Raw genomic sequence first — 25141 nt, 5'->3', positions numbered from 1 at the left:
GTAGTGTTGCACACCTACAGTAAAATAATTTTCGGACAAAATGTTCATCGTTGCCAGATCTTTTGACCTGGAAAATTTGGTGCAGAATCAATAGTGAAACATGGTGCTAATCAGACATATTCATTGTTTCTACTTATTAGGTAAAACAGTTATACACTGACTTAATATTTTTGTCGTCAGCGTAACCAGCATTAAATAACAAGATTAGTGGGCAATAAAAACTTCAGTATGGGAATTTGTAGCAAATGCTTGAAACCCGTTCCTCTACAAAACATTAACTTAAAAATGGAATGTTGTGAATGCAAAAGTATATTTCACAGTGTTTGTGTTGATCTGAAAGAGGATGATGTAAAATATTTACGGTCATCTGATTCCTCGTGGCGGTGTAAAAATTGTGAAAAATCACGACGCAAGTCAATGACATGTGATACTCCTATAGTAGCTATGAATAAATCCCCATCTTTAAATGAAGTATACGAACTATTACTTTCTATAAAACAAGAGGTTGACGAGATTAAAACAGGGAATAGGAAATTAGAGGAAGATCTTGGTAAGTCACTAAATCTAGCCCATGAAAAATTAGACGAAAATTCAAAATTATTAAAGAGTCAAAATGAAGAACTGGTGAAGTGTATGAATTTCATTGATGAACTTAAAAGTGAAAATTTATCATTAAAAAGGCAGGTAGAGAAACTAAAGACAGAGATTGATGATCTTGATCAATATAGTAGAAGAAATACTTTGGAAATCCACGGTGTTCCCGCCCTTCCCAATGAGGATGTCGTTGAAATCGTAAAGAAAGTTGGTATTGCCTTGGATGTAAATATCACAGATAATATGATAGATACTTGTCACAGACTTAAAAAATCCCCAAACCAACCAGATCCGCATATAGTAGTAAAATTTGTTAGAAGATCTGATAAGGATAGCTTTGTTAAGAGAAGGAAAGTTAAAAGAAACCTAAATTGTAAAGATATTGGTTATACAACAGATGGAATTATTTATGTAAATCATAGTTTAACACTGCATCGAAGGCTAATATATAAGGAAGCTAGGAAGATTAAAAGGGAGAAAGAATTCGATTTTCTTTGGGTTGATTATGCTGGTAACATCAAGTTAAAGAAAAAGTCAAGTGATACTCACGTATACACACTCCGTACGGTAGAGGAGGTTAAAAGTTTGTTGTAATGATTGTTAATGATAAGCGTAACCTTTCATTTAATTATCAAAATGTAAGAGGTTTAAGGTCCAAGTTGAGCGACATATATTCGAGTATCGCTGCGACTGATTTTGATGTTATATTATTAACTGAAACCTGGCTATGTGACGGAATATATAATAATGAATTTATAGATCATAGGTATAATGTGTATCGACAGGACAGGCAAAACAGGAATGGGGGTGGCGTTATGATTGCTGTCCTCAAGGATTTTGTTGTTGAAAATATTCCAATAACTATTGATACAATTGAAATACTGTTCATAAAATTGGTATTAGCGCATAAATCTTTTTATATAATTGTAGTTTATTTTCCACCGAAAACAAAAGTTGATAAACATCAAGAATTTTTTGCAAAAATCGAGCAGGTTAAGGATATTCAGCACAATAACTTATTAATTTTCGGTGATTTCAATATTCCAGAAATTACCGATTCTGATTATGACTTGTTGCAAGGTAGTCTGATTTGTGTTTCTTTGGCCAACGTCTTGTCATTGGTTAATTTACAATCATTTAATAGAGTGAGAAATAGTAATGGAAAAACTTTGGATTTAGTTCTTTCTAACATTGAAGGAGGTTTAAATGTATCTAAATGTATATTTCCTTTATTACCTGAAGATTATCATCATCGCTCTTTAGCCTGTCAACTTTATATTAAGAGTTCAAAGTTTACTATTAAACCAAGTCCTACTATTGTATATGATTACAGTAAAGCTGACTTTTTCAATTTACATAAATCATTACAGAAACAAAATTGGAACGAAGTAACTAACTCCAATAACGTTGATAAGGGCGTGGATATTTTCTATGAAGTAGTTAATGGTGTTATTGATAGATACGTACCAAAGAAAAGATTATTTAAGAAACGTACTTACTCTTGTTGGTTTACACATGAAATTATTACTATGCTCGAGCAAAAGGATTATTATAGAAAACACAAAACTCAATCGGAGTATAACTATAATAAATTTATTGAACTTCGTAGACAGCTAAAACGTATGTTGAGCACTGCGTACAAGAGTTATATATTACAAACTGAAAATACTCTAAATAAGAATTCTAAATGTTTTTGGAATTTTATTAAATCCAAGAAAAATAATAATTTTGTAAATAAATGTATGTTTTACAATAATCAGAAGTTGAACTCTGACAGAGATATTGCAGACAGTTCTGCGCTGTATTTCCGAAGTGTGTATAGTTCAGATTCTTCTTCTTACGTTATTCCTGATATAAGTACTATGGAAGTTTCTCAGAATTTAACAATTGATTTTATAACTGAACTTGAAATTAAAGAATCCATCAAAAAACTAAAGCCATCTAAGGCAAGTGGTTCAGACTCTATTCCTAGCTATGTGTTCAAAGGTTGTGGTGATATTTTAATTTCCCCTTTGTATTATATTTTTAATTTAATATTGAAAAAGGGCAACATTTCCTAAATTGTGGAAAGTCAGTAAAGTTTGTCCTATTCTGAAAAAAAGGTAATACAAATTTAATTGAAAATTATAGGCCAATATCACTTATATCAACTCCGGCTAAAATATTGGAGCACATAATTTTTAATAGAATTTTTAATCATGTTAAATCATACATATCCATATATCAACACGGATTTTATCCAGGACGTTCAACTGTGACCAACTTAATTACATTTATCCAAAATATCTCAGATTCCATAAATAATAATTTTATGGTTGATACTATATATGCGGATTTTGCAAAAGCTTTCGACAGACTCAATCATGATATGTTATTACGAAAATTATCTTCCTTTGGATTATCATATAAATTATTGACATTAGTGATATCGTATCTTAAACATCGCGTACATTATGTATTATATAATCAGTTAAGTTCGTCACAGTATAGAGTCTTATCGGGTGTACCACAAGGTTCAAATCTTCGACCATTACTTTTTCTGTTGTTTATCAATGATTTGCCTCGAGTTATAAAATACTCCAAATGTTTGTTGTATGCAGACGACATGAAATTGTATAAAGAAATAAAGAACAACGGTGATATAATCAAGTTACAAATGGATTTAGATAGCTGTTACAGATGGAGTATTGACAATAAATTGCCTTTTAATATAAATAAATGTTCGGTAATAACGTTCTCGAGAAAGGTAACCCTACCTAATTCCAATGATTCTATGAATAATATTATAATACAAAGAGTTAGACATGTAAATGATTTAGGCGTCCTTATAGATTCTAAACTATGCTTTAATCAGCATATACATAAAATGATTAATGAGGCATACAAATCTTTAGGATTTTTAATTAGAAATACAAATGAATTTACTAACATAAGAGCTTGTACGGTTTTGTTTAATAGCTTAGTACGTAGCAAGTTAGAGTATGCGTCAATAGTATGGACTCCTTACTATGAACAACAGGAAAGAAATATTGAAAAAATACAAAAGAAGTTTTTACGACATTTGTATTTTAAAATGTACAGGGTGAATTCCTATGACATGAGAGTTTCTTACAGCAAATTATTATACATTTTTAAATATTCGCCATTAACTACACGAAGAGAAATATCTCAATTGATTTTCTTATTTAAATTGGTGAATGGCATTATAGATAATCATGAATGCATAAGTAAGTTAAGTTTTAATACTGCCAAAATGAACTTACGGACTAGATCGCTATTTTATACTGTAAAATCTAGAACTTCTATGCATATGAATTCCCCCCTAATTAGAATTTGTCGAAATTATAATAAAGTATCTAAGGAAAGTCCAGAGATTGATCTTTCTTTGCCATACACTTTATATTTGAAATTACTAAAGCAAACATTAGATAAGAGATGTGTCAGATGATTATTAAAATAATGTATATAGTGTATAATTTTGTCTATTATATCCTTTATATTTGAAATTGTTGAAACAAATATCAGACAAGCAATGCGTCAGATGATTATTCGAACATTGTATACATAGTTCTTTTTTTCTATTACGTTATAGATGTAACATTGTTTTTGTTTTTCTTTACACCAATGCTAATCAAACGTATATCTTTCTTTCATTTTATTTTATTTTTATTTACTAGTTTTTCTTTCTATTTTTCCTCTTTTTTAGTTTTATTTTATTTTTATTTTTATTTTTATTTTTATTCTTATTATTGTACATGTATATAAGTATTTGAATATAATTTAATTCATGTAAGCCTATTGTAATTGGGACAGCAGTCCTGTTATAGGTGACAAATAAATAAATAAATAAATAAATAAATCTAGGAGGCCGTCGCTTTAATTTAGACAAGGAAGTGAACACTTTGTGACAACGTAGCTGAACACGCAAGGACAGGACATTTTACCAGAAGGGAATCTTCAAACTCATCCTACGATGCGATAAATTCCTCAACCGATGTCGAAAAATAACCTATATATCTGTTGGCTGTATTGGTTGTATGAAATGATATATACACATTTCACTGCAGGCTTTGTAAACTTACTTTCTGATCACCCCTCGTATGAGCCAAATCAGGAATAGAATTCAGGTCTTCCCACCAATGGTAAGAATCCTAACAATTGAGCAATGACATAGTATATGAACAAAGAAAGAAATAAAGATACAAGTAACGAAAAAACAAACAAACAAACAAAAAAGGACATTACGTGTTGATGAGTATCTTGTAGGCTACTCATAATCAAGTACTTTTTACATCTGCATAGTGGTTATCTTTTTAGTAAATTATTTCCTGTATATCAAAGTGGGAACATAGTGTTTTGACCAAATGTAATGTGTTACATACAGTCATTATGAGCAAGAACTTAATAGTACATAGAACATGTTTACCCAGAATGGACAATTAACTACCAAACAATTCGGTCTGTAATATCTTTGGTTAAGTGTCTGTTGAACCTTTGAAAACAAGTGTTTCCGATACACAATCTTGTCAAAGATCTATTGTTACAAGTTCTCCAGTAATATCGATGTTCACATGTATACACGTAATAAAATCTTAATGATAATTTGGTGATTTATGTATACACCACACCATACGGCCATCAACAATGTAACTTTCTGTTAACACTGACAGAACAGTTGAAGCAAATTAAAAACATTGACACATATCTCGTTAACGTCCTCTTTATCACTTTATTCTCCTCTTAAACATTGTCCAATAATTAGAACTTTATGTGTTGATAAGATAGACATTAGATTGCGTTCTCCAATGAGTTTTTCTAATAACTTACAACGTTTCAAGCCCTTGAATGGCGGCGATTAAACTTTAGATGACCGTGTTAAAACACAATAAGATTGGTACACAGTTTGACATTTGATTGAAACTTTTATTAAACTATGATATCTTAATTCTTCACACTATTGTTTTTAAGATAAGAGTTTGTCTTTTTTACAAATAAATTATCAAGACAAACAGAACAAATATGTTGATATAACCATAACGTATGACACAATATAACAAATTTAGCGTTGAGGAAAATTAATACGAGGATTGATCAGAAAGTAAGGTTACAAAGGTTGCAGTGAAACGTGTATATATTATTTCATACAACCAATACAGCCAACAGATATTACATACATCATGTTATTTATCGATAGTTTCCAAATCAGTTGAGGCACTTGTCGCATCGCAGGATCAGCTTGAAGATTCTCTCCTGGTAAAAATCCTGTCCTTACTTGTTCAGCCACGTTGTCGCGAAGTGTTTCACCTCCTCATCTGAAGCAAAGCGACGGTCTCCTAGGTGTTCCTTCGAGTGCGGGAACAGGTGAAAGTCGCTTGGAACGAGGTCCGGGCTATAGGTTGAGTTGATTTTAGTTTAGCGTCCCGTTCAACAGCGAGGCTATATGAGACGTGGACCTACTGATTAACGTGGAATCCGAACCACATGAGCTCCCACCGAGAGTCGAACCCGGGTCTCCCACGCCAAAGGCGCGCACGCTAACCGCTTAGCCAAGAGGGAGCTCCCGGGCTATAGGTAGAATAGTCGATGATATCCCAGCGAAACTGCTTCAATAGCGTGATGGTCTTCTGGGTTGTATACGAGCGCTCGTTGTTGTGAAGGAAGATGGCGCCCTCGGTGAGAAGTCGAGACTAGTTTCTAATGCGACAGGCGTCCCGGGTGGCCCCATACACTTCCCGCTCAACATAAGTGAAGGAAACACGTCCGCTCCCAACAGAATGTCAATGGGGCCCACTACGTTGAAAGTGGGATCAACCAAGAGATGTAACTTTCTGAACTACCACAGCACGAGTTTCATAAGTTTCACTTGTTCCCCCGAATGACTGAAACTCTAAGTCCACCATTGCACACGCTGTCGCCACTCCTGCTTCTGTAATCCCGGAAATCACAATACTGGATTTCTTTTTCTTGAGACCCAGCTTTTGTACACAGTTCTCGGTGACGAAACTAGATTCACTCGCGCAATCTAGCATCGCTCTGAAGGGGTAATACACACCATTATTTCCTCTTACTTTCACGACGGCAGTACATAATAACACCTGTGGTACACTTGCATCCGCTGCCACATGGGCTGTGAAATTTGATTCACGCACTGGTGACTCAGCTCTCTCGTAGTGCAAGAGAGTATGATGTTTTTTAGCGCACTTGCGACACGTACTAGATGCGCACGCAGTGGCGGCTCGTGAGTATATGATATGGTAGTGCCAAAACGTACAGAATAAATAAGCGCATATCTGTAAAACTAGTACATGTAAAGGGACAAATAACATTATTTTATTACAGTCACACAAACACACACACACACACACACACATATATATATATATATATATATATATATATATATATATAGATAGATAGATAGATAGATAGATAGATAGATAGATAGATAGATAGAGAGAGAGAGAGAGAGAGAGAGAGAGAGAGAGAATTATTTAGAATGTAGTTGTTTGTGCCTATAGTAAATTTGTCCAGCTTGCGACCCCCTTCCCCAAACAGCACACGGAAAACAAAATAAAGGATTGGCTACATCACAACCACAAATTCGAACTGCTTTTCAAATATATGTTCATGTTATATTAATGCAATCTTTCCTTATTACGAATCACTTGCTTAACACACAATTTTAAATTAGGCATTTGCTTTCCTAAATTTCCTGCTTCCAGTTAGTTTGTCGTCATATGACATGGATGAAAACGGATATTTCACTAAATTACTTGCCGCATTTATCGTAATGTATTGTTCTGGTTTCAGGGAAAGTAGTTACAAATATAGACAAAGAAGAAAACAGTACTACACTTCAGTGACGGATCCTGCGGGACGATCGGGGCAATCGCCCCCCTCCCAGAAGAATAAACTTTCTTATTTTATACATATAAATAAAACCCATCCCAGAGTTTGAAGCTGTTAAAAGTAGCTCTAAGCAGCAGTATGACAACCCACCGCCCCCCAGAAGTCGTTTCTGGATCCGCCCCTGTTACAGTTAAATACTCAGCATCAAAACTTTGCAAAAATATATAATTGACAAGTTACATACACACACCACATTCAACACCACAAACACTCAGGCGCACAATGTGTTTATGTTTCAATCAGGGGAGATCATACCTGGGTTGACAACACAATAACGAAATAAACTCCAAATCGATTTTTGGAAGGGTCAAATCTAGATGATACATATTGATATGTAATAAGTAACTAGTTTGGAAACACTGCAATAGAAACAAGTGAATCAGGAGTCACGTGTTAGAATTCCAGTCCAAACCAAAGCCCCCTTTCCTAGAGCATCAAAACATAAGACGAAACAAATCTCCCGCTTCGAGCCACCTTCGATCGTGGCACAAAACGCTAGTTATTTCTCCGTACTTTCCTCCTGCTCTCCAACTCAAGAGCATGCGCACAAACCATTTTTAGAACAGTCGGGAGTGCACGGGAGAACTTGGCACGAACAGAGTGGAGATAGGCCTATGTACTGCTTGCGTGCGAGTAATTCTGAGCGCGACTCAAACCAGCTTCTCGTGAGCAATGATGATGTTGCAAGTATAGTATTGTGCATAAAATTAAAAAGTTTGTTATTTAGTAAAATGCAAATATTATTTATATTATTATTTTTATTATTTGTGGTAGTGCCACGGCACATTGGCTCCCCTTCAGCGGCCGCCGCTGTGCGCACGTATCCTTTCTACACAATTTCCGAAGACAATTAAAACAGTTTTTTTTTTCTCTTTCACCAGGGTGACACGATCAGACACTTTGAGTTTTGTGAACTCCGCATATTTGTAGAGAGGGGTGGATTGCACTGCATACGTCACATAATGTTTGACCACGTTCACTGGTGGTAACATGCGAGGAAGTTTGTTTTTTGTCGCGATTCTTCACTTGCTCACTACTTCCGGCGACGTCTGTTTTCCCGCCGGCAGACACTGCGAGCGCGCGGGCTCTGTTATCGAGAAACTCTGCGAGCTGCTCAAATGATGGCTGTTCAATGAAAGTTTGTTTCCAATGTAAGTTCCCACTGTCTACGACTTTCACTGTCCAGTTTATCCGTGATATGATAAACCAATATAACATCCCAGTGTTCGACTGGTTGCTCGAGCACCTTGAGGGACCGCGTGCACTCCGCTGTGGTATCAATTAACTTACGTAGGGCGGCTGGCGATTCTTGTTGTATTACGGGTTGCGTTACTAGGCGCTTAATTGTCGCGTTCACTATTTCCCTCTTATTGTGATAACGTGCATTTAAAATGTACCACGCCTCTTTGTAGTTGCTGGCCGTGGTTTGCATCGCTTGAAGGAGTTGTGCTGGTGAAACGATAACCAGTCATGGAGGTTTCCCGAAAACACTGGCAACTGAAACTGCGGTAGTCTTACGTCATTAGCAAGCTGCCTTTCAGACGAAGACGAAGGCTGAGCTCCTTTACTTCCCTTCAACTGAAAATCCAGCAATTGAACACACATCTGGACTATTCTCTTGACCATTTCCGCTAACTCTTCTTCTTCTTTTTCGAACTCCTCGTCTCCTGCCACCGCCGAAATATCATCCAGCAGCTTTGAACACTCCTGCTGGAGTTCACTGACCTTCGCCTGATGCACCAAGATGGCTGCCGCTGCTGTAGCGTCCAACTCTGTGATGGCTTTTTTTTCGCGCGTAATTTTTTACTTTAATGTTCTTTTCTTAATTTTTAGCGGCTCCATCTCTAAAACACTACACTATGTTCGTGAGGAAAAAACACTCAATCGCTAGTCTATTATTGTTCACAGCAACAGTTCACATAGGCACTAGTAATTTGGCGCGAATGGACCATGTATACGCCTACCAAACAATAGTTTATTGTTTTACACATTTAATTAAACAGTTAATAAGTTACTGAAAACAATAACAATTTATTTTGCATCTGTAATTGTGGACTGTATTAATTTGTATAGTTGCTGGAATTAATAAGTATTAGAATGAAGAAAATACAACACACAAACACTGAAGATCCCGCACACAAGGCTTTTGCAGGAAAGCACAACACAACACTGACAAAAACATGCGGGAGGCGGCCTAACCAGTGTTGTCAGATTCAGAATAGCAGACTTCCCGCCCGCAGCTCTGAAATTTCCCGATCGGTAGCAAAAATTCCCGCCAAGAAAAAATACTAATCATTAATGCATTAATTAATCATTAATTATTAATTAATTAATCATTCTATTAATAATTTCAAATTAAATTCAAATAACTATGGGCAATCAATCAGAAGTACATATTTCCCTGCAGGAGGAGAAATCTATTATAGGGCCATTCTTCTATTTTCTACCTTTAGTTTATATGGTATATAGAGAAATATAGCCTACATATTGTGTGTGTGTTACTTCCAAGTATTATATCATTTTCTCCTTCCCCTCACTTCACCCTAACATTCCATGAATGACAGGCTATAACAAATATAGTAAGCAAAAGACCATAAACCCTCTCTCCCTTCTTTCTTCTCGTAGAAAATGGATATTGGTGCGATTAACTAACAATCAGTTCCATTTGGTTGGGTTTATAAAGCTCTTTTGCTGTTCTCGTTCTTTTGACCGCATCAAAGACGCTTCCAATCCATTTGCTATTCCATGTACAGAGATATGAAGACCAGGAGTGAGAAAGAGAGAACATGAAAAGGAAGAAAATTTGACAGAATTTTCATTTTCAAGAATTTCCCGCCAATGCTAAGAATATCCCGTTTTGCTTGAAATTTCCCGCCATCTAACAACACTGGGCCTAACGGTATTTTTGAAAAGAAAGACAAGAGACCGCCAGAGTAAGATACTACAAATAGAAACCATATTGACCTGCAGAGACCGCGAGAGGGTAGAATAGCCCGAACAGCTTGTGTACAGAAGACGTTACCTTCCGATTTACTTATCGTTTCTTTTTATCTTTGATTTTATATCTACTGGTTTCTAATTGGTAGAGAAAATCTATAAACATTTCTACGTTAATAAATAATACCCCTGACGATCTACTGTATCAGTGAAGTAAATTCTAAAGCAATTCGTTATTATGTTTATAATTTTCTTTTCTGTAAGAGTGAAACCACATTTGTCAATCAACGCTAACATTGAGTACCGGTACACATATTTGTGAATAGATTCCTTTTTCTTTTGTACTTTGGACTGAATCATAGTGAATAAAATCTAAAGTTTCGTTCGGTTTCCTAAAACAATTACGTTTTTTCTTAATTCATTGTATGGCCTATCATGTAACCTATGAAGGAAATGTCTTACTGACCTCTTGTTTTCCCTTTGTGATCAATAATCCTCACTATTATTCGTTAATTCTAAGAACGTCTTCGAAATCTTCAAAGAATGAGGTTATAGAGTCTTCTTTCCTTGACCTAAACTTTGGTAATTTGTGTTGTTTTTCAGCTAAAAAAGGTTCAGCTTTCCAGATTATTAATAGGCGTAAGTCGTGGTTCGTTAATAATCCTAACGTAGGAACAGGTGATAAGTGAATAAAGTCATTTGAGGTAGACGAAGATTTTAGCTATCTCGAATGTTACATTACAGTTCAACATGAAAGATATGTCCATTTTTCAGAAGAGTATTTAGAACTACTAGCTATTATTAACTCGTTTAAGTAGAGCTAGTTGAAAACTTAGGCAAAAGATTACGCTATTCACGACTTACAAGATTCTTTTACACTTGAACAGTGGCAAAGGTTAGTAAAAGAGATGTTAGATTAATTAGACGGGATAATTAGAAATTTCGTTAAGAAGACCCTGCATTCCCCTGTGTCTTTGAGTTTTACGTCCCACAGTTATGCCGGTTAGGCTAAAGGAGACGGTGATGATGAGTAATGAATGAAATAGTAGAATGAAGAAAGTGGGAGGAAAGGGAGAACCCCGAGAAAACCCACGCAAACGGTGCTTGTCCACCTCAAGGTTCACAAGGTCCACCCCAAGCACCAGGTCTACCACTGAGCTACCGCGGCCCCAACAGAGAAACGAATGGAAATTTGGTCATACCATGTGTTCGAAATATTTTAAGATGATGTATAGCGTTAAATTTTCTGGTTTTTTAGGGTGGAGCTAAAAGATAGTAAATGGGAGTTTTTGAACTTTCTTCGTCACCTTTTATTATAAGAGCCTTTTCTTATATACAGTAGCAATAAATATTACAGATTAAATAAAAGTTCCTCTAGGTATCTTGATGGTTTGCTTGTGAATTTGTAGGAGCCCAATGACAAAGCGTCTTAGGATGATAGAAAAGAAGGCTCTTGTAGGCCAAGGTGTAGGTAAGTGCGTCTCAGTGACCAGGCATCTTAGAGAGGGGGATACAACCCAGAGACTAGGCGTCCTAGGGAGTGGTGCAGTGCTTACAGAGGCCAGGGGTCCTATCAAGGAACTCTCAATGACCAGGCGTCTTAAAAAGTGTAGGTTAGGTTCCTCCCAATGACCAGGCATGTTAAGGAGGGCATTAAAAATCTCCCAATGACCAATCATCTTAAAGAGAGGGATAAAACCTAGGGACCAGGTGTCCTAGAGAGTGGTCCAGTCCTTGCAGAGACTATGCGTCCTAGCAAGAAGTAACTCTCAGTGACGAAGCGCCTTAAAGAGTATAAAAAAGGTGCTTCTCAATGACCAGGCGTCTTAGAAAGTGGTGGATGATCAGTCGGTGAAGATTGATGCCTTCTGCAGTGTTGTGTTTCCTTTTAACCCATCAGGATCCTGCCGCCTACAGTCGGACAATTTATCCATGCCGACTAGATGCCGCGGTCGGATTGCCGGCGCTGGACACCGGCATCTATCCGCGCGATTTTTGACCGCCACGAATAGTTGCCTTGTCAAGCAGTCGGCAAACAGCCGGAAATGAGCATAAAATGCGTCGGTGCCGTCGTCGAAAAGAGGCCGGCATAAGGAGTCGGCAGAGGGTCGAAAAGAGGAACTTCCGACTGTTTTGCCGACTCTGACGGTCGGCAACAGTCGACAAAGGACATTTTATTTTACGATTTTCGACCACTTGCCGCCTCAGCGTCGTGCCGGCGCGGGCGGGAGCCGGCGGCCTGCCACCGTCGACGGCGTCAATCTATCTTTCCGACCGCGACCTCATGATGAGATATCCTAAACTGTTACTGTTTGTCCTTGAATATACGTCACTTGCCGATCGTTGGCAATGGTTAACGACTTTTTCTTGTTGTCTGAAGTGTATTTAAGCCAGCACGTGAAACCTTGTAATATTGAAAAAAATGACTTAAACTTTTAAGTTATAAGGAAGATGGGGCTAGACAAATTCCAGTGAAGGCCAAACTTAAAGATGCTATATAGGACAAATTAGTTAGAAATAAAGACCTAGTTAACGATGTGGTGTTTGATTAATCAGCCGGACAGGAGTCCCAAGGAAAGGGAACCCCAGTTTGGAAGGTACTCAAATGATGTCTGTTCAGCAAGCCTGAGACTTTTCAGAAATCTCTTAAATAAGAGTTATAAACATATATTTTTTATGTATCAGGAAATTCAATTTCATACGAAAAATTTTATTTTAGAAAATTTACGGGTCAAATGGAGAGAAATGATGTTAAAGAGAAATTATGAGAAAAAATGTCTAATAGAGTAATTATTTTCTTTCCAGGTGTAAGACATCCTTGCGAAAGGCTCTGCACAGACCATGAGCCATCCTATACCTGTCATTATAGATTCAACGTGGAAAATTATTATTCCATGAGCAAAGCATGTTATAATTGCCCGTACAATGTAACAGACTGTTTCAGAGAAGATTGTGTTCCAGTGGATGGGGTTCCAAGATCTCTTGTGGTCATTAATAGGCAAATCCCTGGACCAAGCATTCAGGTTAGTATATAATGTATCTTTTTAAAATTTTATACTTCATTAATACTTCATAGTGGTAATTGAAGTTCAAACGTAGACAAAGGTATAAATGTGTCGTGAAAATTATGGAAAATTCTTGTAAATTAAAACTATTTTTCTACGTGAGAATTCAGTGTTTAATAAGGTAAGACTTGAATGTAAATGATTTTAGATAATAAACTACATTAATTATTATTTATCAAAGGCAAATATTAAAATTTAAACATAATGAAACTATGAAAAATATTTTAAATTTTGCTGTTTTTTTTATTAAAAGTGTGCAATGATGTCCGTTGGAACGACTCTAGGGACAATGTCAAAGAAGGTTGCAGGTCTCTGACCTCTAATTGCTCTGGACTCTGACGTTCTGTCATAACTGAAGCGTGCAAGTTACTAACTTCTGGTGCAAGTTACTAACTTCTGATTGCTCTGGACTCTGACGTTCTGTCGTAACTGATGTGTGGCAAGTCTTTGACCTCTGATTGTTCTGGACTCTGACGTTCTGTCATAACTGAAGCGTGCAAGTTACTAACTTCTGATTATTCTGGACTCTGATGTTCTGTCATAACTGACATGGGCAAGTCCCTGACCTCTGATTGCTCTGGACTCTGACCTTCTGCAATAACTGACGCGTGGCAAGTCCCTGACTTCTAATTGGTCTAAACTCTGACGTTCTGTCATAACTGAAGCGTGCAAGTTAGTAACTTCTGTTTACTCTGGACTCTGATGTTCTGTCATAACTGACGTGTGGCAAGTCTTTGACCTGTGATTGTTCTAGAGTCTGACGTTCTGCAATAACTGTTGCGTGGCAAGTCCCTGACGTGTAATTGCTCTGGAATCTGACGTTCTGTCATAACTGAAGCGTGCAAGTTACTAACTTCTGATTACTCGGGACTCTGAAATTCTGTCATAACTGACGTGTGGCAAGTTTTTGACCTCTGATTGTTCTGGACTCTGACGTTCTGTCATAACGGACTCTGACGTTCTGTCATAACGGATGCATTGCTTTCATTCTAATATTTTTTGCTTGTTCAATTTGCTTAAGTTTAAAACAATGATCAGTTATTTGGGCAGAACTAATTTCTACGTTTCTTGAACCATAGGATAGGAGTACAAGTTAAATTTTCTTTACTTTCATTTTTGATGTGAGAATAATGCCTTCATACCTGACAAATTATGTAGTATTTTAATTGGTTTGGATGTCTGAGGTCTACTTTTATTTAGTTGTCGATTTTTAATTGTAATATCGATTTAATTGGTTTTAAGGCATGAACTCATTTGACATTTCACAAAACAACTATGTTTACTCTATTTATATCATATGTTAGAACTTCACATGATATAAATCCATAAAGCTTTCTCATATATAAAAAAGTAGTATATCCAACTCGGCTTCCAGGGTCGGGATATCTTTCCTTGGATTTATGTTTGCATATCTGGCAGCGAAACACAACATATCTGACTGCTCTCTCCCACAATTTTATACCGGACGTACAAAGAACACAATCTTATAACGGACGAACTAACAACACAATCTTGAAACGGAGGTACTCACAACACAATCTTGTACTAGTAAGTTCTACTTGCGTGATCCTAATCACACGTTTGTTCCATGTACTGTACCTAGGCCAATTACGTTCTTCTCTTACAGGTGTGCTATGGTGACAGGATTATAGTTGATCTTCATAACATGTTGTTCGGAGATAGCACCACAATTCACTGGCATGGGCATCACCAGAGAGGTACACCGTACATGGACGGCGTCCCATATTTGACGCAATGTCCCATACACGCTGGAACCTCTTTTAGATACCACTATATAGCTGATACGCCTGGAACACACTTCTGGCATTCTCATTCAAGTAAGTTGATATTTCTATTTCTTGTCATTAGAACTTCCAAACTAATTATGGGAAGTCTCATACAACGACTATTTCCTCCTGTCTGTCTGTCTGCCAACAAGTATCAGAGTAAAAGGGGTAAGCGATAACGAGATATTTTTTAAAGAATCGGTTCAGCGTCCCAAGAATATGTGTCATCTTATCCGTTAACACTTAATTAACACCAGAATTAGTCGAAATAGTCACTTCTGGTTTCAGCTTGATCGCCATAGAACAATAACCATAACATATCGACAACCGTTTTTCTTTCTTTTTTTTTCAACGAACTTGAAATATTCGTTACTGAATTATGTATGTCTGTGTGTCTGTTATTTGCGAATTTTTCAATTTTGAGCCTTCCATTGGATAGAGAATCAAAAAATGCTTGGTTTCGCGTCACTCTTATCGTTTCCGAGATATTGGCCAAAATGCTCCAATTTCAGAAGATTTAAATATTATCGTATTTTTTCATTTAATAATTAACTATAATTTGTATTATAATTTTCTAATTCTTTTAATAAATTATCATTTATATTAATATAACTGCGTTATCTATTAGTTAAAATAAATTCAATATACAATTTCATATAAATTTTTTAAAAAAATGAATTCTTTTTAACCCTTTGGGGATCCCATGGTACAATTTGTACCATACGGGTGTTTCATGGTACATTGCGTTATAACTCTCCTATTTGAGCTTTTTCGTCCGTTTTTTTTTTTTTTTTCAAGTGCAGAGGCACTGTAGAAGACCTTACGTATGGTTTCACACCTTCCTGCGTCGAGATATAGGAGGTGATGACGTCATAATTGTAAAATATATATTTTCTTTTACAGTATATGTTTTCTTTTTCGCCTATGTTCATTATTTTTTTGGCGGGCTTATTTTTGCACGTAGAAGATTGAAATTTTGCACAAACATTCAGTCCACCGAGTAGTATTTACCATATTTTTTTTACATATCTGCGTTAAAACACGGGGGATCCAGAGGGGCAAAAAGTTGAAAAAAGAGATATTTGTACCAAAAAATCCCTTTTTCGGGATTTTCCCGCCTTAGATAAATGATGGAGACATGTGAATGGTACCGCCTGAATGGCAGTTCTATTCTGAAGAGAATGATGGGCGAAACATGACCCTAGGGTAATTAGGGAAGTGTCAGGGAATTTTTATCAAAATATACTTCTGTATATGGGAATTTTGGACATTTTCGGTATTTTTTACGGGCTTATTTTTGCACCTAGAAGATTGAAATTGTGCACAAACATTCAGTACACCGAGTAGTATTTAACAGATTTTTTTATATTTCTGTGTTAAAACAGGGGGGTACAGAGGGGCTAAAAGTTGAAAAAGGGATATTTAGACCCAAAAATCCCTTTCACGGGATTTTCCCGCCTTAGATACATGATGGAGACATGTGAGTAGTAACGCCTGAAAGGCAGTTCCATTCTGAAGAATATGATTGGCGGATTATAGTCTTAGGGTAAATAGAGATGTCTCAGGAATTTTTTTACCTGAGATCATGGTGTTTTGGGTAATTTGGGGCATTGTGGGGATTCTTGATAAAATTTCTCCCGCCCTTAGTATTCAATATGGAAACTTGAAATTTGGCACACACATTCAGTATACCAAGTACTATTTATCAGATGTTTTTTTTAGATCTCTACGTTCACACAGGGCCGTTCCAGAGGGGCCCAAAGTGTGAAAAAATTCCCTCCGAAATTTTCCGTTTGACATCATTTTTCCCTCTCCTGGTATATGGTATGAGCATACGAGTGGTACTATTTGAAAGCCGGTTCCATTCTGAAGAAAATGAGGTATGAACCATGATCCTAGGATAAATAGTGACGATGCAGTAGCTGCTTGACTGAAAGTCTAAAAAATACCCCAAAAACCCAGCTTACAGAAAGGGTTAAGATCGTTCTGGCAATGCTCTTTGAGCATTCTCAACTTTTCCTTTTTTTTTTTTTTTTTTTTTTTTGGAAGCTATTCATCGTCTGAAGAAAAATATTATCTTCACCTCCATCTATCTACCAAAACTGGAAGTAGTAGGAATTTACTGCTACTTTCCATTTCTATATTAATCGTCATAGAGCAAAAACGGAACAGATAGGAGGAACAGTTTTGTTTGAATCGATTCAGCGTTCCAAGAACCGGTTCCATCTCATCTACTCCTCTAAGGATATACAATTCCTGAAATTTCCTATCATTCACAGTCTAGGGCAGGGGTTCTCAAAGTGGGATACGCGGACCCCTGGGGGTCCATGGCACGTAGCTAGTGGTCCGCGACGCCTAAAAATTGAAATGTGTTGTAATAAAATGGAACTCACAGCTGTTATGCAAGAAGTATTTAAAAAGAAAGCAATTAGAAATTATACTTACGTTTGTACGTTTAAATGTTTTCCTACTTTACTAAATTTCTGCCCTGTATGAAGAGTTGTCTAAAAATGCATTGCAACATTTGATGCCTTCCCCTATCACTTACTTATCTAAACAGACCTTTTCTGCTCCTTGCAATATTAGAGGCTGAAAGCGAAATCATTTTAATGTGGAATCGGGTCTAAGATTGATGGTGACAAAACTTATTCCGGATTTCAGTGCACTTAAGGAAAAAACAGAAAGAATTTCATTCCTCATATTAGTGACTGCACATTTGAGAACATTGTTTATCAACTGAATTTCCTTTAAAGAAAAAAAAAGTACATTGATTTTCAGTCTTGAAAGTTACTGTATTTTCAATTGAAATTTCCTTCATTAGGAATCTATCATGTATCTTTAGAATAAATTACTTATTGCAATATTTTACTTGATCTTTTTCTTTCAGTGGTTATTCTAATCAGTATAGTTTTTAATACCATGTGAAATTTCAGATAGCATTGGAAGGGGGTCCGCGGATCACTTTCCGAATGCACAGAGAGTCCGCGTTATCGGAAAGTTTGAGAACCACTGGCCTAGGGTGTAAGGAGAACATTTATGTTCTACGCCTTATACTTTCGGAGATCTGAGGAGTGCAAACAATATTTAAACCTCATCCAAACTTAGGATATGCAATAACCAAGTACTTGCCTTTTTTGTACGGTCCAGAGTGTTCGGAAAATATTTATAAAGTTTTAAAGGTACCACACAGTGGCGGCGATTGGACGTTAAAAGTAGGGGGGCAAGACATGATCTGGATATTCGACGAAAGGTTGCATAACTAATAGGATACTATCTTTTACAGTTAAAATATCGTATATCATATTCCATATTTTATCAAGTAAATTGACAAGAGCAACGCGACATTTAAAGAAATAAGCAATTGCAATATTAATTGCTTTGGATTGCAATTAAAATAAAATTCCTGTAGCTATCTTAACTCCAAGGGAAAACAAATAAGCAATACGTACTCACACAACAGTAAATATTATATGGCACCATTTTTTCTATGAACCAGTAGTACATAGAAAAACTTTACATTTCCAAATGAAACTATATACACTAATGAGTCACTTCAAAAAAGTAGGGGGGCAACTGCCCCCTCTTGCCCCCCCTAATCGCCGCCCATGGTACCACATCTAACAGTTTCGGAGGTTTGGCGTCCAGAAAAACAATATTCAAGGTCCCCATCCAAACTTAGAAAAGGCAATTCCCGAAAACCTCGCCTTCTTTAAAGCTTAGGGTGCAAGAGAAACATTTAAAAAAAAGTCAAGGTTCTGCGCCTATTAGTTTCTGAAATATAATGAGTGAATAAGTAAATTTACTCTTTTATAGGGTTGTATTATGTATCGAAGTAACATGAGAACTATCTCGGGCGAGAAGTCGGGACAGAAAATGAGTAAGGTAGGACATAGGGAATATTACGACAAAATCTCGAGACTGTTCGCTACCTTAAAGAGCATGCTTTACTAAAAACAATACAAAATTTACCATTTTTCTTTTGCTTGTTTTCCATAAGTGAAAGGAGATGCAACGAAATACAACTTACAACAATCATAGATAATGTCATTATTTACAACAGAAAATATGAACCTGAAGAATTTTCAGTGTTGCTATCCATAGAAATTACAATGTTGCTAGAATAACATTTTCCCCAAAATCTAAGTTAAGACAGCGAATATAGATCGAACTCAACTGCATTTAATTATGTATAATGTTGTTTTGGTATCATGTGAACTACTTTTTAAATAATAAATATATTTAGTATAGTAGGAATTACACCGAATCTGACCTTCCTGACGCGGTATCACTTTAATCGAGGCTTTTCACGTTGTATTAAGGGGTTTTAATAGCGCGGTGTTGCCAAATTAAGCCTTAAAAGGGTTGAAATTCCCTATATTGTGCATATTTATAGTGTAAATTAGGTAACATTGTAAGATAAAATTTAATTAAATTTTGATATCAAACTCTAATAAATTTGATATCAAACTCCTATCAAATTTGATTACACCATTCACCAAACACCTATTAATTTATTTAATCAAAGATGATTTACTAGAATTAATTTAATTGCGTCTGATGATACACGTGACGTCATTACCTTATAGTAATGTCTAATTACGAGTGGGTTTAACGTATTATTGAATTAGTGAATTTAAAACTAATTAACTTACGGAATTAATTAACGTATGATACCATATGTATATACTTACGTAAGGAGAATTGGTCTTCAGCATTTGTGGCCTTTGATTGATGGAAAGCAGGAGGTCATCAGGAGGTTTAAGTTTGCGTTGATATATGATTTTCCAATATGGCGGCATTACGTGGTCGTTGAATAGAGTTTTCTCCATGCTACGGGTTTTGAAATTTGAATACTCGCGTTTACTCGTATTTCTTTTTATTAAAGGGTAAGGGATTAGGTTTAGAAAATTTCTTTAATCATCTTTTTTATTTTATGATACTTGGTTTCATATCAAACAAACTAACCCCAACCATTAGAGGGTTACGCCCTCTCTTTGGCATAGGTTTCAATTCATGTTGATGGTGGTAATATAGGTGCAACAGATGGTCTAAGTGCAATGCAAAACAACAAATTGAGAAAAGAAACTACGGAAAATTAGTCTTGAAAAACAAAACAATATATAATGTAGTGCAAGATATCATACTAATGGTGCAAATATAAAATATAATTAAAAGATAAATGTAACTAGGTATATGATATATATATATATATATATATATATATATATATATATATATATATATAAGCAGGTATGATAATGAAATGAAGTGCATTGTCACAAACACATTGGGAAAATTAGTTGAGACACATGAAGTTTAGATCTTCTGTCTCGGGGCGACTCGAGACTGATGTAAGAGATGATGATAGCCTAATGTTAGTGATAAGTGAGAAACATAAACATATGCTAAAATGAAAAAATATGAGGTATATGATCTGTGATGACGTAAATGTCAAATATTGCTCTCTCTGCGGCGTCCAAATTTCTTGTCTTTACATAGAGTGTGGTGAGTATGTTGAGCGGTGAGTGCTGGTATCGAGATGGAGCATCCGTAAGAGCATCAAGTCTTAAACTGTCCAGATAGAGTGGATGAGCATTTATAATGCGTGATTGAGTAAATCTTGTCCGGAGTGTAGCAAGATGATTGAAAATGGCTGGAAAGTCGATGTGTTCGTAGCTCATGTAATTTGATTATGGCAAGCGAATCCGACATGCCAGGCGAATAACATGGCGTTCCATAACTGCTAACTTCTCGTAGAGTTTAGGTGAAGCGTGACACCAGGCAATGTGGCCAAAAGTGAGAAGAGGTCACAGAAAAACTTTTTATGTCTTTAGGAAGGCATCCGCACTTAGTCCCCAAGTTGTGCCCGTAAGACGGCGTAGAAGATTTAATCTAGTGGATGCTTTTTGCGCCAGTTTTTGAAAGTGAGGCTTCCAGGTGAGTTTGGTATCGAATACCACAGTTAGATACGTAGCAGATGCTCTTGGTCGAAGAAAATGCCCGTCAACTGATATAGTAAGATTAGCAGGATTTCGGCGTATTTTAGTTCTACGTTTAGGTGGAAGAAATACAAGAGCTTGCCCTTTTCTCTGAATTGGCAGTTAATTTCCACTTCCTGCACCAGATGAGAAAATTGTCGAGTGTCAGTTGTAGGCTTCTGCAGATCTGAAATATAGTTTTTCCAAGCGATAAAAATGCTGTGTCGTCAGAATATTGAAAAATATAGACATTAGGCGGTGGTCGAGGCATATCTGAGGCATATAAGATATATAATAATGGACTAAGTGCAACTCCCTGAGGTACGCCTGTGTGGGGAAAAATAGATGTATATAGGATATTTCCTATTGAAACATACGCTATTCGATTACTTAAAAAAGAGTAAATGAGATGAATGTAGCAAATGGGTAATCGGAGTGACTATAGTTTCCGCAGCAAACCATAGTGCCATACTTTATCAAAAGCTTTTTCTAAGGCCATAAGAACTGGACATGTTGGAAAGTCTTTATTGTATTGATTTGTGAGAACAGTGGTGAGACGTAACAGTTGGTCGCTTATAGAAAAGGCAGGCCCAAAACCTGCTTGATGTGCTGGTAACAGATAGTGTTCTTTAAGATAAATATGTAGTCTGTTGACGAGATTTTTTTCAAATAGCTTACTAAAGACAGAAGTTAACTGAATGGGCCTGTAAGAACTAACATCATAAACGGGCTTGTTTGGTTTATGAAACATGCAGACCTTTGAGACTTTCCAATGTAACGGATAATATCCAGTGCTGAGAATGATATTATAAATAGATATTATTAAAGAAATAAAGAGAGGCGGGGATTTTTTCAGCATCCTATAAGAGATGCCATCTATTCCTGGAGCTGTGTTGCGTTTCCGTCGGAGAACGGAATGTAATTCGGGAACAGTAATTGGTCTGGTAAGAGGATGATTTAAGTCAATTTGATGTGTTACAGAGAGGTGTAGAGAAGGTACACTGGAAATATCAACACGCTCGCTCTGGCATGGAGACTCAGTTGGAGTGAACACCGCTTGTAGTTGATCTGCAAAAGCATTTGCTTTGTCTGTGACTGAAAATAATGGAACACTATTGAGATGAAGCGGATATGTTGTAACAGTATTCTTTCCCGTTAATTGATTAAATTTCTTCCATTAGCGGGTAGTATGTGCTTCGTCTCGCAACTTATTGCAAGCACTAATCCAGTGTCTCCGTTTATATGCAATAAGGTAGTTTCTCACTGTTCGTTGCCATTGTCTATAGCAATAAAGATGTGTCTCGTTTCCAGTACGATGGTATTCTCGAATCGCTACCGTACACGTTTTACAATGGACATATAGTGAGGCGGTAACTTTGGTTTATAGGGACAAATTTTGTCCATAGGAATAGATGCTTCAGCATTAGAGGTTAAGGCATCTGTAAGTCGTGAGATAGTGTTATACAATTCAGATTCAGTAGTTGGTGCTGTAAGATTAGTAATATCTTTTTCAATTCCTATACTATTCCAATCTGCTATATCGTAACGTTTGACGGTACGGAACATAGGAGTGTTGTGCAGTAACGGTCCTTATTTAGAGTTAGTTTTACTGGGCAGTGTCGCTGCTTATTGTGTCAAGTACCTGGATATTACAATCGCTGACCGGATTAAGTGACGTAATTACAATGTCTGGCGTTGTTTGACTACTTGGTCTGGTATGACTAGGCAAGGCATGGATAACTCGTATTTTTTTTAATGCTAGCACGGGGCTAGCTACCTCTGAGAGGGCTACACACTCTTTCAGGAGAAGATTTGATGTAATAGTAGGATTTGGGTAATAGTGGCTGGTCTAAGTGAGATAATTTATTTATTTATTTACTTTATTAACTTTTTAATATCATTGTGTAAGCCATTATGATCTTTGCGATCATAATCATTAGGATGTGAGGAGGAAAACTATACATAGATATAACATTAACAAAAACATATAAATTACATAGTACAAAATGATAAAACAAAATATGAATGATAGGAACAAATATACATATATATATAATAATAGAAAAGCAAATATATATTAAGTTGTCTGTATGGAGATGCAAGTATAGATCATGGGTGACAAATGCACAGATAAACATGTATATAGTAATAAAAGGATGAGCGTGAAAGATGAGATGAGGTGCAAGCACAGAACAACACGAGGGAGATACTAGGAAGACGAATGCAGTCATCTTCTGCCTAGGGGCGACGATAGGCTAATGAAGACAGGATGAGCCCTGTTAGTTACAAAGGGATTTACTGTGCATATATGAAGGAAAAACATTAGGTAGATGAGCATGCAGACGATAATCTTCTAGAAGTGTGAGGTCCAGGTGATCGGGGGGAAGCGAGTAGCAATAAAGGGTATAAAGTAAATGTAACGGTGCGTAATAATATTGGGGTCGGGTGGGATGGAGTGCGAGATGGTGCATAGTGACAAGAAGAAGAGGATGATGTTGAGAATAATGTGTGGTGATAAATCTTTGACGGAGTGTCTCCAGGTGAAATTTGAGAATAGGAAATGTGATGAGTGAATACAGGTCACGAGTAGGACTAGGTAGAAATATGCGAAAGGCAAGACGGAAGGCATGGCGTTCGAAAATATCAAGTTGCTTATAAGATAGTAGAGCGGAGATCCAAGCGGGAAAACCATATGTGATGACTACTCGGAGAAAAACTTTGTATTAAGGACTATACTTGGAGATAGGCCCCAGGTAGTACCGGTGAGACGTTTCAATAAATTAAGTCTGTTTCGTACTTTGTCACTGATTTGAGATGTGGGGTCCAAGTCAGACGGTAGTCAAAAACTATCCCAAGATAGGTTACTGTTTTGGAAGGCCGGAGGAGAACCTGGTTAACTGTAAGGGAAAGTAAAGGACTTCGATGGACTTTTTTGCGTTTGCGTGGCGGAATAAAAACTATAATTTGCTTTTTGGAAGCATTTGTTGTCAAATTCCACTTGCGACACCAGGCTATGAAGCGATTAATAGCTTCCTGAAGACAGACATTGATTTGTTGGAAAGTTCGGCAGAGTGCCAGAAAAGCTGTGTCGTTGGCATATTGTAACAAGTGAACATTATGAGGTAATTCGGGAAAGTCTGCGACAAAGAGAACATACAATAAAGGTGATAAGGCAGATCCCTGTGGTACACCGCATAGTAGAAAGATAGGATGAGACAGTGCATCATTGATAGCAACATAAGACAAACGACAGACGAAAAAATGATAGATGAGGCGGATGATTGTGATAGGATGATTGACTTTATAGTAGTTTGTAGATAAGGGCCAAATGCCAGACTTTATCTAAGGCTTTTTCAAGATCAAAGAGAACCAGACATGACGGTTGAATGGAGTTATAGTGATTGGTAATAATTGTTGAAAGGCGGCGTAATTGGTCATTTATTGAATAGGAAGGTCGAAAACCAGCCTGATGAGAGGGAATAATGTTTCGATCTGTTAGGTATGTATGTAAGCGTTTGACGAGAATGCGTTCAAAAATCTTGCTGAATGTGGAGGTTAACTGAATCGGTCTATAGGATGAAATTTCGGAAGGTGGTTTATTCGGCTTTGGAAACATAATTGTTTTTGATACCTTCCAATCTATCGGAAAAAAGCCAGTGCGAAATATGAAGGTGTATATCAGTGATAGAAGCATGCGTAGGTGACGGGGCTTTCTTTAATATGGCTATAGGTGATACGATCGAATCCTGGAGCTGTGTTGCGTTTTCGCCGGACAACAGAAGTAATTTCTTGTACTGTAATCGGAGCAGTGAGAACATATGCAGGAAGTCTATGAGTCACAGCAGGTTGAAGGAATTTAGATTGAGTATTT

General features: G+C 36.6%; 2 protein-coding genes across 2 annotated transcripts in view; both read left to right on the top strand.

Annotated features, from left to right (window-relative positions):
* The first annotated feature begins 285 nt into the window (after nucleotides 1-285).
* On the top strand, nucleotides 286-1188 carry LOC145683195 (uncharacterized). Its single transcript, XM_081754558.1, has one exon. It carries the CDS (start codon nucleotides 286-288, stop codon nucleotides 1186-1188), a length of 903 nt encoding a protein of 300 aa, XP_081610684.1.
* Nucleotides 1189-11856: 10668 nt separating this feature from the next.
* The window catches only part of LOC145683194 (multicopper oxidase 3-like), a 53285-nt gene continuing 40000 nt past the window's right edge, over nucleotides 11857-25141 (top strand). The window contains exons 1-3 of the mRNA XM_081754557.1: nucleotides 11857-11911; nucleotides 13246-13463; nucleotides 15133-15343. Of these exons, the coding sequence (XP_081610683.1) occupies nucleotides 11857-11911; nucleotides 13246-13463; nucleotides 15133-15343 (484 nt within the window). The remainder of the gene's footprint in view (nucleotides 11912-13245; nucleotides 13464-15132; nucleotides 15344-25141) is intronic.

The sequence above is a fragment of the Thermobia domestica genome, chromosome 4, assembly GCF_964235325.1.
Source record: "Thermobia domestica chromosome 4, izTheDome1.hap1.1, whole genome shotgun sequence".
Lineage (NCBI taxonomy): Eukaryota > Metazoa > Arthropoda > Insecta > Zygentoma > Lepismatidae > Thermobia > Thermobia domestica.
The sequence above is the reverse complement of the archived record's forward strand: the minus strand, read 5'-3'. Positions and strand labels throughout refer to the sequence as shown.